Source organism: Nelusetta ayraudi, unplaced genomic scaffold (genome assembly GCF_046127955.1).
Source record: "Nelusetta ayraudi isolate G7.1 ecotype Tasmania unplaced genomic scaffold, CSIRO-AGI_Nayr_v1 ptg000031l, whole genome shotgun sequence".
NCBI lineage: Eukaryota > Metazoa > Chordata > Actinopteri > Tetraodontiformes > Monacanthidae > Nelusetta > Nelusetta ayraudi.
In genome coordinates this window covers 269,888-292,427 of record NW_027466081.1, presented here as the reverse complement: position 1 = coordinate 292,427, position 22,540 = coordinate 269,888, and the positions used below count along the sequence as shown (strand labels likewise).

The 22,540-nt window shown below is 44.5% G+C and overlaps 1 protein-coding gene across 10 annotated transcripts in view; it reads left to right on the top strand.

Moving 5' to 3' along the window:
• tns1b (tensin 1b) overlaps positions 1-22,540 on the top strand; it is a 147,366-nt gene that overhangs the window by 72,676 nt on the left and 52,150 nt on the right. For 8 of the 10 annotated variants that reach the window (XM_076030705.1, XM_076030702.1, XM_076030700.1 and 5 more), the window contains 2 exons: positions 9,416-9,454; positions 21,154-21,195. In XM_076030705.1, the coding sequence (XP_075886820.1) occupies positions 9,416-9,454; positions 21,154-21,195 (81 nt within the window). The remainder of the gene's footprint in view (positions 1-9,415; positions 9,455-21,153; positions 21,196-22,540) is intronic. The other 2 variants (XM_076030704.1, XM_076030710.1) reach the window with 1 other exon arrangement.

The following is a 22,540-nucleotide window of genomic DNA, read 5'->3' as shown; positions in this document are numbered from 1 at the left end:
CGTTCTCTGAACATTGCTCTCTAAAGAAAATGTGGTTCGCTTCGGAAGAATTTCGGGTGACCTGCAGCGCAGCTCCTAAACGTGTCCTCTCAGTAACTCGTACTCTTTGTCCTCTGGACGAAATGCTGGCATGTGCTGTGAAACCAAAGTACATTAAGCAACAGAAATAGCCTCCGGCCGTGCCAAAGCATCATGCTTCAAGTTGAGCTTTTAGTGTAATTAATAGAATCGGATGAGGGAACGCTAAAAGCCCAGCATTTTTCAAGGGCATCATGTCGTGATTCACCTTACAAGTAAGTTATTTCACCCTTTTGCGGTCTTTGGGCTCGCATGCTCTGATAGGCCCAGAGGAAGGCAGATTCAGTCGCAGTGGAGGAAAGACTCCTGCAGCAGTAAAAACAAATTGTGGATCTCTCAAGATTCCAAACATTTGCGGCTGTTAAGCCGAGGTCTTCCCTCTCCCCTGGAGACGACTCGAAGCCCACAAACTCAGACCGAGTCATACCCATTTACCCACCCCAGCTGATGTCATATTTTTCAGCTTCATTGTCCATTGTTTTAGTTCAGCGCTGCGGGTCCGGCCCCCTTCTGAATGTATTCCATCAAATCAGGTTGGTGTTACGGACGAGAAAATTGGTCGCTAAGGCTTAGCTCTAAATGAAACCACTTGCCCGCAGTCCCTCTTTACTCATGATTTGTCCTTCAGTCAAGACTGGTGCCGGCACTCCCGCGCAGGATTTCTTCAGGCCCTCACGGTCTAATACCCCTTGAACATAGGAGCCCCTTATATTACTTCTAAAAAAAAAAAAGGGGGGGAACATTATAGTTAAACATTTAATGACGGCTAATCTTTCAAATGGTTGCCTGCAATCAGGCTGAAGACTGGTATAGGAGCTCATGGAACCATGGAAAACTAATGGAAGTCTAGAACCCGGACTGTTGGGCTAACAGGCAGGCTTTCACCCAGAACATTCAGATGACATTGTCCCTCATCTGCAGCGATGACACAAAGAGGACTATCCTACTTGTGGCCAGAAGTCGGTGGAATGCCAAAAATACTCCTAGCTTCTCAATGTACTTTGGTTTCTGTTTCGGATCGGGTCATCGTCTTTACTGAGTGTCCAACGGCCTGCTTTGAATGGACTTTTGACGAGCTGCCATCTCTTTGAACCACCCATACTGCGTCAGCGCGTACGGCTCTTGAAAGGAATTCTAGCAGGAAGGAGCTCCTTTTAAATCACACTTTTAGACTGCTAGAGAACGGTGGAAAGTTCACAAAGACCTAAGGGAGAGTGTGGGATCTTCTCTACCCTGTTTGCTTTGACCGTATCAGTTTGTGGTTTTTGAAACTGATTTTGCTTTTACTACGATTTTCTTTGATTAGATCAATAGATACATGCCATTAGCTTTGTGGTTTATTTTAGCAATCAGCATAGAGGTTCTATACTTTATCACGTATGTCTCAACGTGTAACGTCTTTGGAATGATGAGTCCTGTTGTTTACCCAGAATTCCAGATTGACGTGAATGAGTGCTCTGGAACAAAATAACAGGAAATATTGGTGCCAGTGTCAGTTTTTCCTTTGAGCGCAACAGTTATCAGTAAAAGATTCGACGACGAGGCCAAAATATCCTGTGTCTCCATTCCGTTCCCCAGGAAACATTATCAACATCTATTTTCATAATCTTGCGCAGGTATTTTTTGGGGGGGGTTTCAAATGCCGAAAGCAAAACAAACGGCGTTGCGCGTAAAGGTTTTCACACTTGATTTATTGCACCACAGCAAACAAGATGTCGGGATCACACGCGAAATCCAAACCTGCTCGTTTGTCTGTCATTCCACGAGGTGAAGAGTGAGGGTGTAAGATTCGGCACGGAGGCTCTGGTATGTCGATGCAAGTTGGCAACAACCCACCCCCCCCTTACAGTGCCTGACAGTTCGCTCGAGGTTAAGATTCAATTATTCATCTTGTCACCGACTGAGCAGGTAGACGCCAGCGCCGGAACATCTTGTTACTGTTTTGCCAAACTTGTGCCATGGACTTGACAATTTACCCACGGGGAATAAGACAGTAATTCTATTTGCCTCAAGCGTGTGTGTTTTCCAGTCTGCTCTTATTGATTGTGTTCCTGCAATGAAACAGTTGACTGACACATGCAGAAGACACACATCTCTTCCTTTGAAGGCAAAACAAGGACGTCTCATCCCAAATTATTTTCTATAAGTTTTGATCATAGATCATAGAGTGGCATGATTTAAAGTCATGGTTAAGACTGCGTTAAATCAACTTATCTACTGTGTTATAACCATAACCGAGAACCACGGTACCATATTATGTGGTTATTTTCTGTGTCTTTCACAGCTCAGTGGAAGTCGTCAACATATTTCATTTTTCACAGTGAACTGGGAGTCAGTCCTGTTTTCGTCCATGTTCACTGTACAGACTGTTTATTCTTTAAAAAACTTAGAAACGTGATTATTTGTTGACTGAACTTAAGTTTATTTACTCATATATTTAGACTGAGATATGTCTTTTTTTTTTCTTTTTTTTTTTTTTAACTCCTCTGTCTTTATATTTCCAAATACACAGAAACATTGTCTGGTCATGACAACGATGGAAATTGAAGAATATTTAATGATGTAATAATCTTGTCTTTAACATTCCCATAGTTTTACAACTATTCATATTAAGCATTGTAATTCTGAATGAAAGACTCCGTTTCAAGTTGTGATACTCTGCATTTTTTGCATTTGTATTTACTGAGTTTACTTATTCTGTTGTTAGTCGACTTATAGTTTCAATACCACAAATTTGTTGTCTTGCAACGCTATAAGTAACGCAGCTGAGCGAGATTACCAAGTGAACTTTTGATCTGCACACAAGGGCAACACGACTAACCCTCTCATCCACAATCCCCCTTGCAACCTTCTTGTACCTCCTCAACCTATCCAAGCTTGGCCAAGTGCCAGGCACCAAGGACCATTCAGAACGTGCAAATTAGCACGGTTGGTAAATGCTGGCTGTTAGCTGAAAAACCCTGGAAAAAGGGAACTTGACCCCCGCTGTCTCCCTGGAACAAAAGGAGCGAGCTGCGCCTTCTCCCCTCACCGTGCCACCGGCTCTGTCCAACAAAGAGCTGGTGAGGATGAACAGGCGCGGCGGTCGGCAGCGGGCCAGTGGTCCAGGCTGTGGAGGAGAGACGTGCCAGGCGTACGCAGAGGCTTTCGGTTACTGTACACAGTGAGAAAAACCTGTGAGCACTGGTTCTCCCTTGATTGGTGTGTACTCTACTTACTTGTATATGGGCTTTTGCTATGAATTGACATAATTAAATCAGAATATAGGTAGTACATAGGTGGAACATATGTGTGTGTGTATGTGTGTGTGGGGTGTACATATCTACTGTATATATACGTATATATATATACACATATATATACATACATATATATTGTGTGTGTATGCACACACAATCCTAGGATATATAGGTTGTGCATAGTATAGTACATAGGTAGGTAGCACATATACTGTATGTGTGTGTATATACGTACATACAGTACTTGATGTGTACTTGGTTCAGTTTGTCGTTTCAAATCCCTCTTGCTGCTCACCGGACAGTGCAGTGCAGATGATACCAAAAGACAGGGAGTGTTTGTAAAGTTCTGAATGCAGATCTGAATTGAAAGAAACTGAAGGATCCAACTTTGCGTGGCAACTTGCCACCACCAACAAGTAGCTCCGGAGGACTCGGCCACCCGAACCGGGGCTTTGCCGTCATACCTTTGTGCTTTGCTAATATCCTCATAAGACTGTAAGGGCGCGCGCCCGCACAGTCTTATGAGGAGCGGGGAAGCCTCGTGGTTCTGGGTTATCCCACCGACTGGAGTTCTGCTGGGATCTGCCAGACGCAAGGTGCCGGACAAACGATGGATAAAACAAAGGCACTGGGGGGGGGGCGGTTGTGTGTTTAAACGGCAGCTCAGAAGACAGGAATACATCTTTCCTTCTTTCCTCCCCTACAACATAGACCATAAGACAAGGCCCTTGCCGTCCTTTACATTTTCCAAAACAACCTGCGCGGCGGACTCGCCAGCGTCCAAGCTTTGACGTCCTGCGGTTGAGAATCGTGCACGGAGGAGATTGTGCTGCGGCAGTACAATCACGGCCATGAGAGATTGTGCTCCGGGTTGTTTACCCATGTAATGAATCCATCCATCATTTACTTAAGGCTCCACAGTGGCCGTGTTGTTCACGAGGGCAGTCATTTTGTGCTCAGATACGAGGGGAATATCATTAGTTACGTAACGGCGACTGAGTCTGGAGTGTGTCAGTCGATAGCAGGAAGCCGACTGCATGTGAGCGGAGAGACGTCTGACACGGACTCTTGTCCGCAGGAAATGGGCCCTTGTTTATTGCTGCTTAAACAAGTATGTACGGGATGCGGCAGCACAATTATTCCTTATTATATTACACTCATTTGAATACCCCCTGATAGCATCAACACGCCTCCTCGCCAGGCCTCCTGCCCACGCACAGCGCAGCGCGGACAAAGACCTTAACGGAGGCTTTTTTTTTTAATCTAAATTGGCTGACCTTTGGCTAAACTGCACTGCCTTATTCACCATAATAGCGCATTTATTACTCTAATCGCATGTTTGCATGTCTAATCCAGAGGCAGATAATAAGCTTTTTCTAAGCAGTTTGCGAGCCGTGATTTAATCAGAAGGTTTCTTGTAATAGCTGAAAAAATAAGGTTTCATTTTTTCTGACCAGGTCAGTCCAGCGTCCGCCTTTGTTTCTGTATCCCCCATATTTAGGTAGGCAAAGGTTTACTTTGTGAGTTAAAGAAAAAAGCACTGAGAGCAAAGATATGCTATGATAGAATAGTTTAAGTCCATAAATGTACAGCATGATGCTCGGGCTTGTGAGAGATGCAGCAAACGCTCGTAAAAATAATAATAATAATCGTCTGACATTGATTTGAAATGTCTCTAATATTTTTTAACCCTGGTCAAAAACAACTAATAAACTTCTTTAGTTTATCTAATTTGAATCTCTTCAGTCTTTGCCACAAGACCCTTTAGGGAAAGTTCTCATAGCCTCGAGCTTCACGCAACCCCGATACAACAGACTGTAAAAGCTCTTCCCCTGCTTCTCAGTGTCTGGTGCCTGGTCAAGAACACTTTTCACCCAGCAGTTTCCCTGTTCTGCTGCTAAGTGCTTGCGTGCACCCCGCCTCAAGGAAAATATTCTAAGTGGTCTTTGGGAGATCTTGGCTGAGACTGATTTAGTAAACTGCAGCAGAGCAGAGCCCCCCTACTCCGAGGCACAATGTGAGCTATTCTGATGTGGCTAGACTACCTCGCTGTTCACATCAGGGCTTTTTATTACAGTGGCGACACTGGCTGGACGGCGGCGTTGATACCAGCCAATAAAGCTGTTTACTACAAATGAAGTTTATATCTCATGAGATGTTCATTCTGCCTGACAAAACTTTATGTTCCTGACTGAATTTAGAAAAAGAAAGTCACGCAGTGCTTTTTGAGTATTGTATGTCCTCCAGTTTGTTGTTCCACTGTCAAGAAAATATACAATTCGGCAGATTAAATGTCCACTTAATCTGTTATCAGACAGTTCATACGGGGCTGCATCTGTCGAGGGCACAGTTTGACCATCTAGTAGTAGTTGTAGTAGTAGTAGTAGTAGTAGTATTTGTCTGTTCAACACAAACCTTTACTGATATGAGTCTGGGAAGGTTCTCAGTTGTCCAGGTCATTGTATTTTTGGAAGTTTACTGAAGGTAACTGGGCTGGATTGTGGTAACTCAAAGTCACTTACGCCTCTCTTCTGAAAGGCTCCTTCAGCTCCGAAATAATTGGATGGAGGCTCCCACGCATCCACTTCTTTCAGAAGTAAAGGAGCCTTTCGGACTTTCGGTCTTTGAAAAACCAAAATCTAGTCCACTTATCTCGACTGAACTTTCAAGTATTATATCATACAAAATGCTCTTCTGGAGTAAATCATGATCGTTTATCAAAATGTCAGCAAAAGCACTTGATGGAGCTTAATAATATCAAACAAATCAACAAATCAAGAAGAAAAACGGAACAGTTACTTCCAGTAAACCACTAAATCTTCTATTTCTTAGGAACTGAGGGAAAAGATGGAAAATCATTTTCATTTTATTTCGTTTGTGTTGAAAAAAATACATCAGTTTGTATTATATGCGTAAAACAATAAGAGACCTACAATTGTTTCCAAGCTCACCAATCCCTGTCACATCGTGTATGCATCAGCAGTATCACAGCAGCAACGCCGGCTCTGCAGTTTAAGCTAAAGTGAGACTGTTTGTATATTTGTGTATCTCCTTGGGCAAATGCCTGTTTTCTCTTGTTTTCTGATGTTTACACTCTCCATTCAATGCCAATGTCCAGACTTCTTTAGCAGGAACAACCTAAAAGTAAAATTTAGGCCTTGGAGGCTTTTTTTTTTCCTTCCCTTGGCACTTTGCTAACTTAACAAACAGCACAGAAATTAAGAACACACAATGTTTTTACCTGCTGCTATATTTGTCCCATTTTTTGTGCCTTCACCTCTGAAACAATAGAGAGCCATACCAGAGGTGAAAGTACTTTAAATGTTTTGCGTTTGTCATTTAAAAGGGCCATGCAGCTACGCTCATTCTGTCACATAGGTGGCACAACAACTTCCAATGGTAACAAAACAGGTGTCCTTTATTTGAATGACTCTACATGGAGTCATACGAAACTAGCACCAGGCTCCAATGAAGGCGCGGATGCATTAAAAACGGGATTTGACTCTCCCAAGAAACTTAAAGGTCCAGTGTGCAATATTTGGCTTGGTTTTTGATTTCAATATTGGTTAAAGCTTAATATACTGGCCATAAATATAAAATAATTAATTAATATAAAATATTAATAAACATGTATACACACAGTACATTAAAATTCATTTGGTTTTCCTACCCTTAGAATGGTTCTTATTTATATATAAGATTATAAATAGATCAAAGGTCTTGCTCCTAGTTAGCTGCCATCTTGCACCACCATTTCTAAGGAAGCCTGGTGTGGACAATCTAGCTGCCTGACAGCCTGTTTGGTAATTATAGTGTATGCTTGCATCTTCAAATAAACCAAGAAGAAGGTGGGCAAGGTATCTAAAGTTGGGCGCGCAGGCCACCGTAGCTCACTGGCACGCTCGGGAGAGGGAGCGACAGACGCTGCAATTGTAAATGTAAAATTGAAATGTAACCACTTGAAGTCGCTGTTTCTTCTTCAAAAACCCCAAATGTTAAACACTGAACATTTTACGTCTAACGTGTCTGAAAAGCAACTTTCTGTACTTTGTGACGGGAAGCAGGCGATTTATCTGTAGAGGCAGCATCAGGTGGAAACACTACTGGCCAGGCTTTGGCAGCATTCTAGAAGTGATAAGGATGTGGGATCGGGACGGGCGTTGAGGGTTCGAAGGGGGCGTATCGGAAGGGTTAGAAGGAGCTATGATGGAGTTGATTCGAGCCAGAGATGGAGGCAGAGGGTTCTGTCAACTCCTGGCACGTCATCATCGCACGGACGAAGACGTGCATTCCACTGAGAAGCCGTCACGAAAGCATTTTGTCGACAGCCGGCAATCGCGTTGACGGGTGACGGTGACAGACGGCAGCTACTTAGGACCTGTTTCATAACGTCAAAAATCCCTAAATAGGCCTGGATCCCGCATGGAATGAAAGCAGGTTTTGTACTCGAGAACCTGTTTACAGAGTCTGTTAAAGGGCATTTCCTGTTTGGAGGCGACATTTTTTTGGTTTTCCCCTTGGGATGGCGGCCATGAGGGACAAGTGCAGCGCGCCCCAAGATGAGCTGCGCTTCTTCAACTGGATGGACCTTATCAGTCATTTTAACATTTCAGTGGTTTTCATCTGGTGCTTTTCCTTTGAAGGTTGGCTTAAAAAACAACCGTCAGCGGAAAATCGTCAAAAGCTCATTTTCCTCAAAAGTAGAGTGAACGAATGTCATATAATGCCTTAACAGTCTGAGGCTGTCATGCCACGGCTGAGGTTAAAATGCAGGTCGAGAAACATGCAAGGAAAAATTGCAGATCCTTTATGTAAGTAGCAAAAAAGTTAGTTGCTTTGATGCTAGCGCTACCTAGCATACACACATGAATGGCGTTTGACGATACTAAATACATTTTAAACTGTAATTATCGTTAATAATTGTAAACATTGATTATTCTACATAAGAGAATCCTTACATAGAAAATAGGTAGGAAAAAAAGCCCCACTGCAATTAGAGGGCTGAGCAGCTCAACCCATTTACCTATTTGTTAGCTATCTGGGAGATGCAGCTCTCCATGCTTCATTGGGAATAATTAAGTTTGCACCAATGTGTGTGTGTGAGAGAGAGAGAGAGAGAGAGTGTGTGTGTTTGTGTGTATGTGTGTCGTCCTGAGAAAGAAATATGATTGGAGAGCAAAAGCCGAGGGATAGAAAACAGGCGTGCACAGGAAGGAAACATCAGTGGTGATGACGATGATTGTCCTCATCATCATCATCATCATCATCATCAAGCGCTCATTCATCAGTCGGAGGCCATGATCATGTCACGTCGTCATCCCTGTTAATCAGCTTCAGCGCTCAGGCTTGACTGCGAGCTCCCAGGATCATTGCGGGAGCGCCACCAGATTGTTCCGACTTTAGTCGCCCGACTCAGTGTGCCATCTGTCGGAAGATCCCACGGCCCAGTGTCCTCTCCCCGGGTGCAATAGCGGAGCAGAACTGCAGAATCCAATCCGATCTTTCAATCTTTAACTCGAACGCTTCACAGCCGCCACTTGCGATTAGACTGGATTGTCTGTATTCTTTAGACAGCGTGCTGACAAATGGTTGGTAGTTAGTTTAATCTCGAAACGTTGTCCTCTTTCATGTGAATTCTGCATTGAGGGCTTTTGGAAATGGGTTCGGGCTTATTGGCTTTTCCTCGCAATAAAACGCTGCAGTAAAAAAACAACTGTAATGATAGTTGGTGGCTAGTTGTAAGCTACGACTCATTACGCAGTACACTGAGCAGACTTTACGAAGTGGGGGTTCACCTTTGTCTTGAGTATGTTACTTCGTATGCAAGTCCAGGACAACACCTGCCTAACTGAAGAGCTCCAAGTCCATGGCAAAGGGAGTTTGACCAAAACAGAAAATACTCCGAGTGACTGTCTGAAACACTTTGTCATCGGCTAATTCTTTCTCATCACCGTTAAAGATGCACGAGATTGAAAATAATGTCTTTACCTTTCGATCTGTGGACAAGGGTTGGGGAAATAAATTCTCATCTGCTGTTTCTCTCCACTGCGACGACGTTGCTGCAAGTTAAAACTTAAAACTCGTGTTTTTACTTTCAGGTGTCTTCAACTTGCGTTCCAGCGACCAACTACGAGCTGGTGAGTGACGCTTTGTTTTGCTTCTCTTTTTGCGCCGCAGGCAACTGTGTGCTGCGGGAGGCGGACTCCCTTCTCCTTGCAAGGCTTGTCAAGTGTTAGCGTGTATCAGTCACGGTATCAGAACCGAAGCCCACTGGGACAAACCTGTAACTATGCGTTCAATGTAAACACCACTGACTAAATTCATCTTATTGTTTTTTTTTGGTGCATAGTTTCTCTCTTTTTTCCCCCCCAAAACTCCCAAAAATTCCAAAATATGAGTTGAAGTCAAAGAAAGATGAGGAACAGAACAAAACAAAAAGACAGTTTTGCTGTTGGTAGCCCTGCCAATAAAGCTGCAGAATGAGGTAAGAGGAAAGCTGTGGCCTTTCTTTTATTGCATCATGATGAGGCCTTTTGTGTTTAAAATAACACTGCACTAAGTGAGAAGGAGTCTGAGTATGTCGTGATTTTGCGAGCACAGTTAAAAAAAAAATGTAAAAACTCACACTTTTGCCTTATTTGGTATTGGCGTAAGACGCTATATTAGACGTTGAGATTATTCGCTCGGCCTTTGCTCACTCTTCCTCGTAAGTTGCGACTTTAAACTGTTTTGGGTGCTTGTCAAACCAAAGCAAATATCCCCCCCCCGGCCCCCCTCCGCACTTTTCTACGCTTTCAGAGGCAGTACGTGCTCTAAATGCAATGTTTTCCCTCCGTAAAGGCTGCTCCAAGCAGGCCAGAACATAATGTTATCCTCTGCAGACGCTTTCACAACGCTGACTTTCTACATGACCGCAGTTTGTCGCGCGCGGCGTTACGTTCACTTCGACTGCTCTCCTCCTCTCCGCATTAGAAACCCTCCGCTCTTCAAGTTGCAAACTGCAATGGTTTTAGCCAAGCAAAGTCCAGTTTTTCTTCTTTTTTTTTTTTAAATGCTGTGTTGCTCCTATTGAAATGGAAAACAGTGAAACAAACAGAAAGGCTGGAAAAGCTGCAGAGCCGCCTTGTAGGAACCTGAAGTCAAAGCAAAAAATGTCTTGAACTGTTATGAATCACCAGATTTACATATTAACCGTTTCTCTTGCACGTTTTTATTACGTGCGTCTCTGTGTGTGCATGTGTGCACTGACCTGAGGGTGTTTCTACTATGTGTGTGTGTGTGTGTGAGAGAGAGAGAGAGAGAGAGAGAGAGAGAGAAAGAGAAAGAGAGAGCTCTCTTCTGCCCCCTTGTTTGGTAAATTCCATTATTCAGTGCCAGAGACCAACATGATTTATTGCCTCATTCAAGCGTGGACTGATTGCACTATTGACCATATATTAACTTTTTCAGAGAAAAATGCTCTAACGGCAGATGGTCAAGATATTCGTCTTTAATGCAACAAACTCCAGTAAGACGGAACTTCAGGCGGGAACACCGAAAGTTCTTTTTTCTTCCTTTTTTCCCCCCAGCTGTGGTCCAGCTGCGAGAAGTATTTAGTCGAGATAGAGGCACTTAAGTTCCTATTTTGATTTGAGTCAGCCAAACTTTACATATTTACTGCAAGTCTATAGTTGAACAGCTTTGATGATGGCAAAACAGTAAGGCAGTTAAAGTTTAAGGAGAAGTGGTTCGAAACATTTTACCTAGTAAAAAAGGGTAAAAAAGTAGTTTCTAGTTAATGACTTTTGGGGTGAATTCCAATTCCTCCCTTAACCCTCAATCTCAACCCTCAATCTCAAAAATGCGCTGCTCCCGCGAGGTGCAAGTACTGTCCCGATTCTCAGAACGTCAAGTTGAGGGAGGAGTTTAAGGGCCGTATCGCCCTCAATGTTGAGATTCTCCGGCACCACCCTTGGCAGTAAGGGCTACCCAGAAGGCATTGTGTATTTTCGCCAAGACATCTTCGAAAAAGATCGCAATGTAAAAGCGAGCTACAAATGGAAGCATTTTCTTAGTTAATAAAGATATAAATGTTACAAAACCATTTTATTGTCTTAGTTTAAGAGTTTTTTATGGATTATTGACATCACTGTTGCGTAACATTTTTTTTTTTTTTCACTTTACGATGTTTGTCAGCTGGACCGGCGGTCCCGGCTTCACGTTACTTGTGTACATCGTTTGTGTCGCGACGGAGGACTTCTTCCTTTTTCGCCGTCTTTTTCTTTTTCTCCTTCTTCTTCGTCGTTGTCGTCTTCTTGACAGACTGGACGTAGCTTTGGCGTAAGGCCGCCCCCCACAGTCTGAAGACGTAACTGCACTTAAGGGGTGTCCCATTTCTAAGCCCTTACACTTATTTTTGAGGGCCAAGATTGAGGGCCAAAGATTGAGGGTTAAGGTCGAGGGTTGAGATTGAGGAGTTAAGGGAGGAATTGGAATTGGCCCTTGGATTAAGTTTCTGGTCCCTGAAATCTTCAACCTTCCATCTGTCTGGAAAGTTGATAGTTCGAGGGCATTTTTTTTTTTTTTTGTCATCACACCGATCTTGCGTCACAAAGAGATTGAGGGACAAATGAAATAAAATTGCAACTGACGGGCCATATTTTTTTTGCAATATCCACATTCACTTTTCTGTCAAATAGCTCATTAGGAGAGAACAAACCAATCCGCATTCTATCATTTGACCAGCAGGGGCCGCCAAAAATGGTTGCAAAAAGACTGAAAAACGATCAAATCAAATCAAATCTCCAATTGGGTCTAATTTTGATTAAAAAGGTGCATTACGTTGTTGCTGTGGGCCTACCAGCAGGCGTGCGGGCATTGGTGCACACCCAATGAGTGATGACGCGATTACTCCATTTGTCTTTGTTTACTGTCAGTTGTTCTTCCACATTGATCACATGAGAGCCCTGGTATCTGGTGGCAGTGTGCCTGAGAGGAAGAGTGACACAAAAATTAACGAATTGCAATGGTGCTCCTCTTAATGCTAGGGATGCACTGATAAGTCTTCTTCCCATAGCAAGTAGAGTGCGAGTACTTCCATTTCAGTACTCGCCAATACCGATATCTAGTACTCAATGCTGCCGTTAAACATTATAGAATTACTTTTTTTCCCCACAGGTGTTGTTTTTCTGAACATTTTCTTTTTCTTATCTGGAACAGGGTTCCTGCAGTGCAAACAAATTGTCATACATACATATGCATCTGATACCGTTGTTGTGATATAAGCACGTATTTTATGAGTACGAGTAGGGTACTCAACTCCAGTATTGGTATTGATACCTGATATTGGTATCGGTATCGGTGAATCCCCACTTAATCTTAGCACTAATGGAATGGTTGTTGTTAAATCTATTTATTTAAAAAGCAGTCAGCTTAGCTCATGCTGATTGTGTTCAGGTGATATTAGTGCTACTTGCATCTTTGTCTCACTCTTGCCGCCCAACGTTGGGAAGTGGTGCCAATTCACAACGTACACAACTGTGATCTGATGTGGTAGCTTTGACTGAAGTAGCGAAGCCCAGCCAGCTCCCGCTGTTTGATGTGGACGGCGTTTTCTAAAGTATGCTGGGAATAGCGTTTAGGTGCCTCTCACAATTCAACTTGTCTGCCAGGAAAAAGTTTGATTTATGTTCTGTTGGTGAGACAGACATTTCTGGGATTCTGGTTCCTGATAGTTTTGCCAAATGCCCCCTGGAAAGGCACATAAAAGAAAGTGTGAACGCTCGAGCTAACCTCCACACACGCGTCGGCTGGGGGAGAGGAGGGACATAAAGCAGTAACACCTACGTCAACCTGCATCCTACTTTTACAGATCTCGTGGAGCAGGGGGAAAGTGGGCCAGGACGTTGGTGGGTGACGATTGACTGCAGGGCAAACTCAGCTCACAGGTCCAATGGCCGCTTCAATCAGAACTGCACGTTCCCAATGGCATCGCTCTTCAGCGCTGCGTGTTCGACATCCTTTTAAATCCTGTTTATTTTCAAAAACATCAAGACATCTTCGATAAAAGTCCACCTAGAAAGAACAATTTGGTTTGAAAATCTTCCTTCAGGATGCTTTTCTGTAGTTTGTGCGATGGAAAATGGCCCTTGAAACCGGCACGTCACACACACACACCACGCCATGAACAAGCCGACGTTTGCGAATGACTATTGAACAATTCTGACATTATATTTGATAAGTATAGTTATAAGAAGATAAGATGGTTAAAAGATAATATTATTTGTTTATTTGCATTATTTTCTAATCTTCTCCCCAATTTTCTGCGGTTCACCTAGCGCCCCCTGGCGGCCCTCCAGGGGGGCCGCAGCCCCCACTTTGAAAGCCACTGGTTTACGGCTCCAGTTTTGACGTTATTATTTTTTCGACATTCAAATTTAGGGAGTTTGGAAAACTCTGAACCGTGGCCTATTTTGTCCTAGCGCAACATAAAGAGCTTTTATATGTTATTACAACCTCTACATAATGAGCGATGCGTGAATGTATTAAGGGTTCGCTCGGGTCAAAGATATAAAAACAGCAGCCGCTGTTACAGTCACTGGCGAAAGACTTTTTCATCCCGACGTCAAGTTCCAGGTTTTTTTTTGTATAATGTGACCAAATTTGGGCATTTGCAACATTTAAATATCAGGCTAGGTGCAGGAGGAGCGAGTTGTTTACAAGCGTGGGTGTGACTAAGCAGAGCCCCTGGACGCACATGGACGCGGACGGGCTCGAGGAGTGAAATGCTTAGCAGATGCCTTTAAAACCTCACATGTTGGAAACGGCTTTCGGTTACATAACAGAGCAAAGCAGCCGGGTCGGTATCAGTCGGAGTGAGGACAGGCGGTGGGAGTAACCCGGGGGAGTCACGGGGTGGTTCAGGGTCACAGACGTCTTTTCCCACCTTCCCTCTTCTCCCCCCCCCCACCCCTGGGGAGGGGCATTTTTAACATGGTTTTACTCCTGAGGGATGGGGGAGAGCTAAAGCTAAAGCTAAAGCACGTACGCCAACACGGCCCTTTCCTTCCTCAGCGCTGTGTTTACATTGATTGGTCAAGGCTGTGTGAACACTGCAGATGAAGGCCCGCGGAGCATGAGACAGGAACAGCTGTGTGTGTGTGTGTGTGTGTGTGTGTGCGCGTGTGTGTGTTTGTGTGTGTGCTTGCATGCCAAATAGTTTTTAGCCAAGAGAGTGAGGACATTCTTACTTTAGGCTGTACAAAAGTGTTCAATAGGGGGTCGGGGACCTTTGTAATGGGTCTCCATCAGGTAGGAAGGTAAAGCAAGACTCATACATACCAAGTAGTACTGAAGACTTAGTGCTATGTATATTACATGAATCAATGATTGCCGGGAATATATCTAAAAGTTAACAATCAAGTCAGCCATATATGCAATATTACAGATGTACCGCACGCTTAGTCACTGAATGGTTTGAGGATACACACATTCCTACATGGTGGCATACTTACTCACGGCCAGTGTTGTTGGGATTACTCCATAAAAGTAATCCAACTGCTGATTACTCTTTTAAAAAGTAATCTAATTACTTCTTTAACTGAAACTTTGTTTCATAAGCAATCAAATACTAAGTACTTTAGCTTAAAAAAAGATAAAGAAGCAGTCGAGAACGTCTTGTTTCCTGCGCACAACGTACAACGAACCGCAATATTCTTTCATTTAGACGAGATGAACTCAAGATAATGTTTGTATTCCCAGCTATCAAACGCTGTTTTTTTTTTTTTCTTCAGCCGCCGCCATGCTTGTTTTGGTGCGTCTTTGCATATCAATGGCGTTGCATGCACGGCTGCACCATCAATCTGCGACGTCGTTGTTTTCGGTTGTTTTTCTTAATTTCAGACGTTCTGTGGCTAACGAGACATTTTTAGCTTGCAAAATATGTCCGAGACGTAAGTTGATGAAGTAATGATGATATAATTACCATTTTTGCAAGAGTAATCCCGTTAGATTACTAAAAAAAAAAAAAGTTTATTACAGTAGTGGATTACTCAGTAATAGATTACTCACCGACACTGCTGATGGCTCACTTGACACGCGAAATGAAATACCCATCACTGGCTGGGTTTTGTTTTTTTTCTTTCAGACTCTTCACTCTTACCTGACAGCGATCAGCAGCACGCCTCATCAAACTTTTTTTTCAGGCCATATTGTGCTATTTGACAAGTGTCTGCGGCGTCTGCGCAAACAGGAACAAGTCGTTTGCATGTGCGTGTCGCAGTTTTGGTTAACCCTGACAAAAGTCCACAGCGATGAGGGTGTGTACCTCAAGTCTCTCCGTCCTGGACGCTGGCCAAACACCTGGCAACGGGAAGGGAAGCGCTCCTCCATTCTTTGCCGCTCTAACCTTCCATCTGTTGTATTTACAACAGGCCAGCCGGGCCCTTCACTAGTAAAGCTAGCTAGTAACGGCGGTGACTCACCCGCTGTTGTTGCTCGAGGCCTTCGTCGGAAAACATCTAAGCGCAATAGGCATTTCCATTTTGCAAAGCGCCATTGTGTTCACGCCACGAGAGGATTCTCGCTGCGGTCACTGTTGAGCCCCACCTGCAGCTCGCGCCTCCGCTAGCAACCCACATTACTTCAGTAATATTCCACTGGGTTGAAACTACTGATCGAGTCTTTCAAGACGTTGGTGTTGTGCTTTTTGCGATTCCATTCGTCCCCTATGTCATTTTTTTGTGCTTTGCTTTCAATAGAAAGTGGAGTTCCTTGCCAGGTAGCTGCACCAACCCAAACCCCAGCAGTTGTTGCCGTTCCATTAGCCTAAAGACGTTTTCACCTGGCTGGTTTCTCCCCTCCTTGCAAACTCCCTGCAGTTTGCGCCTCTTCCCACCGGACGGCACTGTTGGACATGCCACTCACTCACAATAATCACTTTAAAGGTTGACTCAAGAGTTTATTTTTAGTCGCAGCACGAGGAGGCCTGGAACTTTCATGGAAGAGCTTCATTAGGACAAACAGGCCCGGGACAGCAGCGACTCTTTTCCCATTTGCTTCTCATTCTGCTGTGTTTGACTTGTGTGCCCGCTCTTGCACAGGCATGTTTCCTTATTATTTTTTATAAATTTCTCTGAAAGTTAGATTTCCTTAACGACCCCCCCCCCCCCCCGGCCCCCCTCACCCTCTCTCCCAACCCCCGCGGGCTTCATCTCTTCATTCCATTGCCATTTTGGAATGCTGGACTGTTTCCAGTCGAAGCCAATCGAGTGTCTCCGCGTCGCTGGGAAATCTTCGTCCAAACACGAGCACATCGAGGCACGTCTCCGAGCGCCGGACCTGCCAGCGCTCCGTGTAAACACCGGAGCGTGCAAAGTTCACCGCCGCCGCGTGCTCGTCAATCTGCGCGGCTTGTTTGCGTGCGCAAACGTTCAGCTCTGGCGTTTTTTTTTTTATGGGTTTGTTGGTTTCCAAAGAAAACAGTTTTCCAGGCAAAATGCGCTAAACTGTCCCTGCAGGAGAAAAAGGGAGGTGTGGAGGTTTTTTTGGTGTGACAAAGGCAAACACACACACACACACACACACAAACACAAGATAATCACACACAAAAAAAAAAGACACCCCAATGGTAATTGTGTCGTTTTGGACCAACGCTGATCAGTCGCCAGCTGCGAAGCCGCAACAACACAAAAAAAAAAAAAACCGAAACATCGCCGGACTGCGCCGCTCCCAGCCGATGCTTTCGCTGACCTCACGCCCACACTCGCGCTCGCACACCCAGAGTGCCGATTTGAACCAGTCCGCCAGTCCACGCTGAGCTGGCAGCCCCCCCCCCCCCCCCGTCCTCCCAACCGGACTAAATGGGCTGCGTCTCGACCTCTAAAGATGCGGCGGCGGTATATTTAGCCCCGGGGGTCATTTTCCCTGCAGGCTTTTGCTTTTTTTTTTCCGCCTGGGAGCTGCGTTTATCCAGGGTGAATTCCCAGCTCTCCTGAAGGAATGGGCTATAATTTGGGAAAATTAGTCAAAGGAGCCACTGTGGCTCATGTGAAAGAGGCCGCCATGGGGGCACCGGCGGCGGCAGCGGCGGGGACGGCGGAGAGCACGCCGGCGCAGTGCGGCTCAGGCACCTGCGAGGGAGCAACACGTGGCAGAGCCACCGCGGTTCTCGCGTCATCAGCTGGGACGTGCTGTTTTTTTACGTTTAAGATTCTGTAACGTCACGAAAACGCTGGGAATAGCGTTTAACAACATCGGTTACGTCACAGGCCCGACAAAAAAGGGCCGTGGGAAGAAAAAAAAAAAAAACTGGGGAAAAAAAAAAAGAAAAATACGAGCAGCGAGTTGTAAACAAAGCCTCACAGTGATTTGCCAGCCCGGCTGTGGTGGCGCTGGTTTGTCGCTGCGCTTTGAAGGGTTACATTCACGTTAGTATTCACGTTCCTTCAGTAGGACGGCGGGGCTAACTAGCTGGCTGAGAGTTAGCACCCGGTTTTTGCAGTGAATTCAAGCATATTGCATGTTAGCTTGGATTGGAAAACAAACTGAAACCAAAAAGACTTTGAGGAAGTTGTTTTGTGTTATTCAATGAAAATAGCCAATTCAAATGTCTTTGTACTGCGTGGGGATCCAATGCCACTGCCGGTGACATTCAGAGCGTCTCGGTAGCTCGTGTCGTTGAACACGTTGCCTTGTTTCTGCGTGCGGATCTCGGAGACGAACAAGGCTTCAGGCTTCTCTGAACACACTGTGTTTTTTTCATTGGATAGTTTCGTATGAGGTCCGTGAATATTTTTCACTGGACTTCAAAGTCGTGCAAAGTCAGCAGCACCCTTTGTTTCCGTTCCAGACACAATCCAAGATTGATTTAAAAAAAAAAAAAAAAAAAAAAAAAAAAAAAAAAAAAAAAAGTTTCAATTACTGTAATGAAGTTCTTACAGAACCGAGTCGACGACAGCGGGGGGGGGGGGGGGGGGGGATTTTTTTTTTTGCCGTTGTTCTCGTTGAGGAGTCGGCTGCGTTTGAGGAGAGCAAAGACAATTATTCAACAGTATTTTGCTGATGCACAATTTCCCAGGCTTTCCTCATGCTTTTGGAATCACACACACACACACACACACACACACACTCTCAAGCCATCTGGTTGCCATTGTGCGGAACGGAAATGCACGTTACAGTATAAGAGTGTAAGAGTTGTTTGTGCTTGTTTATTTTATTTTTTTTGTTGGTTTTTTCGGGGCTTCACCCGCGACGGGCTGCTCTACTCCAGGACGCCTGCGACCCACTGCGCCGCTCCGCCGTCTGCAGTCCAAAAAGCCTCAGTCTGTCGCTCCGACGGTTTCCCTCCTCACTCACTCTCAACAAGTGACTCTTGTCCTCCAAAGTGATGAATGCCCACCAGCAGCACATCTGCTGAACAACCCTCCTCCCTCCCCGGGAAAGAAAAAGCACATGATGGTGACGATGACGATGTCTCAATGAGTCAAATATTTTTTTTATTGCTAATGCCCCCTGGCAACATCGACAGCAAAAAGTGGTTGTTGTCCAAAAACAAACGAACAAACAAACAAACAAAAAAAAGTTTAAACTTTTATTTTTAATCTCCATTCTGCTTAACCCAGCCTGAACTCGGATCACATGATTGTGGCACCGTGAGAATAAAAAAAAATTAAAAATCAATTGAAAATAGTTCATTTCTTTACTGGTTCTTTCTGGAACCTTTTATAGTGACACGCACAGCAAATGACATAACAGTAATTGCAGGGTGGCTCGAGTGCTTTTCATTGAACCAACCCCACTTAATACAGCTTTTATTAAAAAAAAAAAAAAAAAAAAAAAAATGCCATTTACATTTCTCCCGGGTCACTGTGCTTTCAATTTCCTGCTCTGCTATTTTTTTTTTTTTTTTTAAGACAGTCCGGCAGATAATACAGACTGCTGTCACGTTGGTGCGCACTGCCCGTGTCCACGAACACGACTCACCAAAAGCCAGAGGAGAGTTCGGCTTTCAGCCTGAATGCTCAGACTGCGGTGTAACCCTAACACGTGAACTTAATTTGGCTCTCTGGTGAGTTGCCAGCGCACATGTCCGGCAAATGTTTCGCCGCTCGTTGCGGTTTCTCTAATGAGGCGATTAATCACGAAAACCTGTGTCTGAGCCGTGAAACTTTCTGGTTCCGCCGAAGTTATTTGTATTTGAGCAGTCCTCTTCGTCACGCCACTCGCATTGTTGACCACCTGTAACCAAAACGACGCCCTAACAAAGAGGCTTTTTTGCTGTTGTTCGTTGGTTTGATTTTTAACTTTCACTAAACTTTTGAAGATGCTGAAATGACAATTTCAAACTTGTGCTTCAGTGCCGTACTTCCCACCAGTGAACAATTTTTTTCAATTTCAATTTCAATTTCAATTTCAAACTTTTTTGGAGCTGTGTAATTCTTGTGTCGGCCAGTTTGTTGGTATTGGCAAACTGGTGGTATTAGCAATCTAGCGTTAGCATTTTGAAATGCAAGGCTCAATAGTGTACAGCAGGGGTCACCAACATGGTGCCCGCGGGCACCAGGTGGCGCCACCCAAGGACCACGTGGGTGGCCCCTCTATGCCTGTTCTAAAAATAGTACAACGTGTTGCTTGCTGCATGGGAAATTCAACTTAATGCAAGCGAGTGAAGTCATTGCTGATCATTATTGAGAATGTGATCAGTGTCTTCACATAGATGAGTATTGTTAATACACATATTAACTTTTCATAAACGTGCAGTAAAACAATTAATTATCTGTCCATTTTATGTAAATCACTTGTAAAATAATCTTGTACATGTTTCTATTCTTTATTGTCTTTTTTATCTGTATAATTTTCCTTCTTTTGCACTGTATTGTTGCTGTAATTATTCAAATTTCCCCAATTGGGGTTTTAAAATGATTCTATTCTGTTCTATTCTATTCTATATAACTAAAGGCTGGCTGAGAAAACGTGTTGCTTCAGGAGAGTGTGACTTATGACTCAGTACCCATGAAGTAGCTCTCAGCCTCTCAAAGCTTGTTGCCTCCTGGGTCTCCAGGGATTCTCAAGATGCTAACCTTTGCTTTCGCTTTGACGGGGTACCGTCGCGTCGGTCCCATCTGAGGGACTTTTTTGAGATGAGTCGGGTTCTCGGCGATCTCGCGGTCTCCTGCCTGTACCGGGGGGAGTGTCAAGGGATCCTTCCCTTGCGCTCCAAACGCCGCCGCCGATTGAACGCCCTGCCGTTTGGAGCGCGGTTTGATGCTCGGCGACGGTGTCCGACATCTGCGCCGCGTGTCAAAGCCGTGGCCTCGGTCGGCCGCCTCGCAAAGCGGCAGCGACTGCTCTGAAGTCGCCCTTGTAAACCACCAAAGCCCGCCTGTCCATCTGTCCTCTTTCTTCTGGTTTCCGTCTCTCAGCCCGAACCGGCCAACCTTTTCATTCTCCTCTCTTTCATCCTTCTCTCCTCTCCTCCCACCATCCCCTCCACCTCCCCCGTTGGCTGGCTTCCTCTCCCCGACTCCGGCCATAGCTGTATATGGCTCTGCGAGCGAAGACAGTCCCAGGGACGGGACTCTCTTTTTTTGGCCGGCCGGCGCGAGTGGACTTGTCTCTTTGTGTAAATATTTGCACGGAGGGATTATAGATGGTCCCACGCATTTTGAGGTGGAGCGCCGCTCCACTTCAGGCCACATTAGGGCAAAGAATGACACCGAGTGTGACTTGGAGTGGGGGGGGGGAAGAAGCGAGGTGACACAATGTGACATAACACGATACGGTGGGATTTTTTTTTTTTTTTAGGGGGGTGGTATCCACAGGTTGTGATCTTCTCTTCCTCTGTGTCTTCTCCAAACAGGCTCCCAGCAGTGACCTCCCTCTGAAACATGTGGACACCATGGTGAGTTCTTCTTTTTTTTTTTTCCTCCTTCTGCTTCACTCTGTCCATTGCCAGGTCCAGTCAACCCTTTTTTTTGTTTAGCTTAGTCAAATGAAGGGGTTGGTCAGCCTTTCCAGTCTCCTGGTTCTGTGGCACCAGCTGAAGACGATGTGTGTGTGTGTGTGTTCACAAGTTTAAATATTCAACTCATGCAACAGAACAATAATTACTGGGACCTATCTATTATTTAAGCTTTGTTTAAACAGTAAAAGACCCGTTGGGATCAAGAAGTCATTTTCAAGGGACATTGGTCAGTCAACCACCTCATATGGGAACAAAAGAAAAAAAAAAGTTCAACTTACACAATTTCTACATTTTAAAGTACAATTATTTTGGGTCAAAGTGATGATTGATGAGCATTTTTATGACAAATAAATTCCATGGTCCATGGACCATGATTCATTCCATGGTCCATGGTCCAATCCCATGGCCACTTAAAAAAAAAAAAAAAAAAAAAAAAATTAGTATCATATGTGGATTTGCATTTGATTAAAAAAAATATATATATTATTCCCTAGTGCTGCCATCAAAAAACAGATTAATAGTGAAAGCAAACAATTCATTTTAAAAGGACAGCTCAACATTTTTGAAAGAAGGTACCTGTGGCCATAATAGACCGTGTAGTCATGTGAGTTGGTACGTTCCCTTTCATTCTCCCTCCCTCAATCCCTCAAAGCACGTCAACTTCACTGTACAACAACTCCAATGGGCTCCTGCGGTGGAGAAGTGACCTGCACGTTCACCACGCTTTGGAATATTTCGAAGCAAATATTCCACACTCTGTGAACAGTTTCATGCAGTGACACCTCACATAGTGCAAGAGTGCTGTAGTTGCCTGGTTTCCGGCTCAAGTAAATCCACCATCAGGTTCGCCACGATCAGATTTCAGCTTGGTGATGATGATGATGATGATGATGATGATGATGATGATGATGATGATGACGGTGGTGATGATGGTGATGATGGCGATGATGGCGATGAGTGGAGTTGCCGCAACTAAACATGCTCTTTTGAAATCGCTCGGCCCAGCGCGTGTTGTCATAACAACTCCTTCTCGCTGTGTTGCAGTATTATTTCATAATGTGGTGAATGTGCAAGTCACAACTCGACCACAAGAATGTTGGAGAGTTGCTGGATTGGTGCACTTGATGAGTTCTGAGGGAGGGTGGGAGTCTCCGCCCACCCGGATCTAAAAACAACATCCACTTGAACGGTGAAGGAAATGTGCTTTGTCATATGATTCTATGGCCAATGGCAAAACATGTATTTCGGCTTAAAAAAAAACCCAGACAACACAGAGACATGG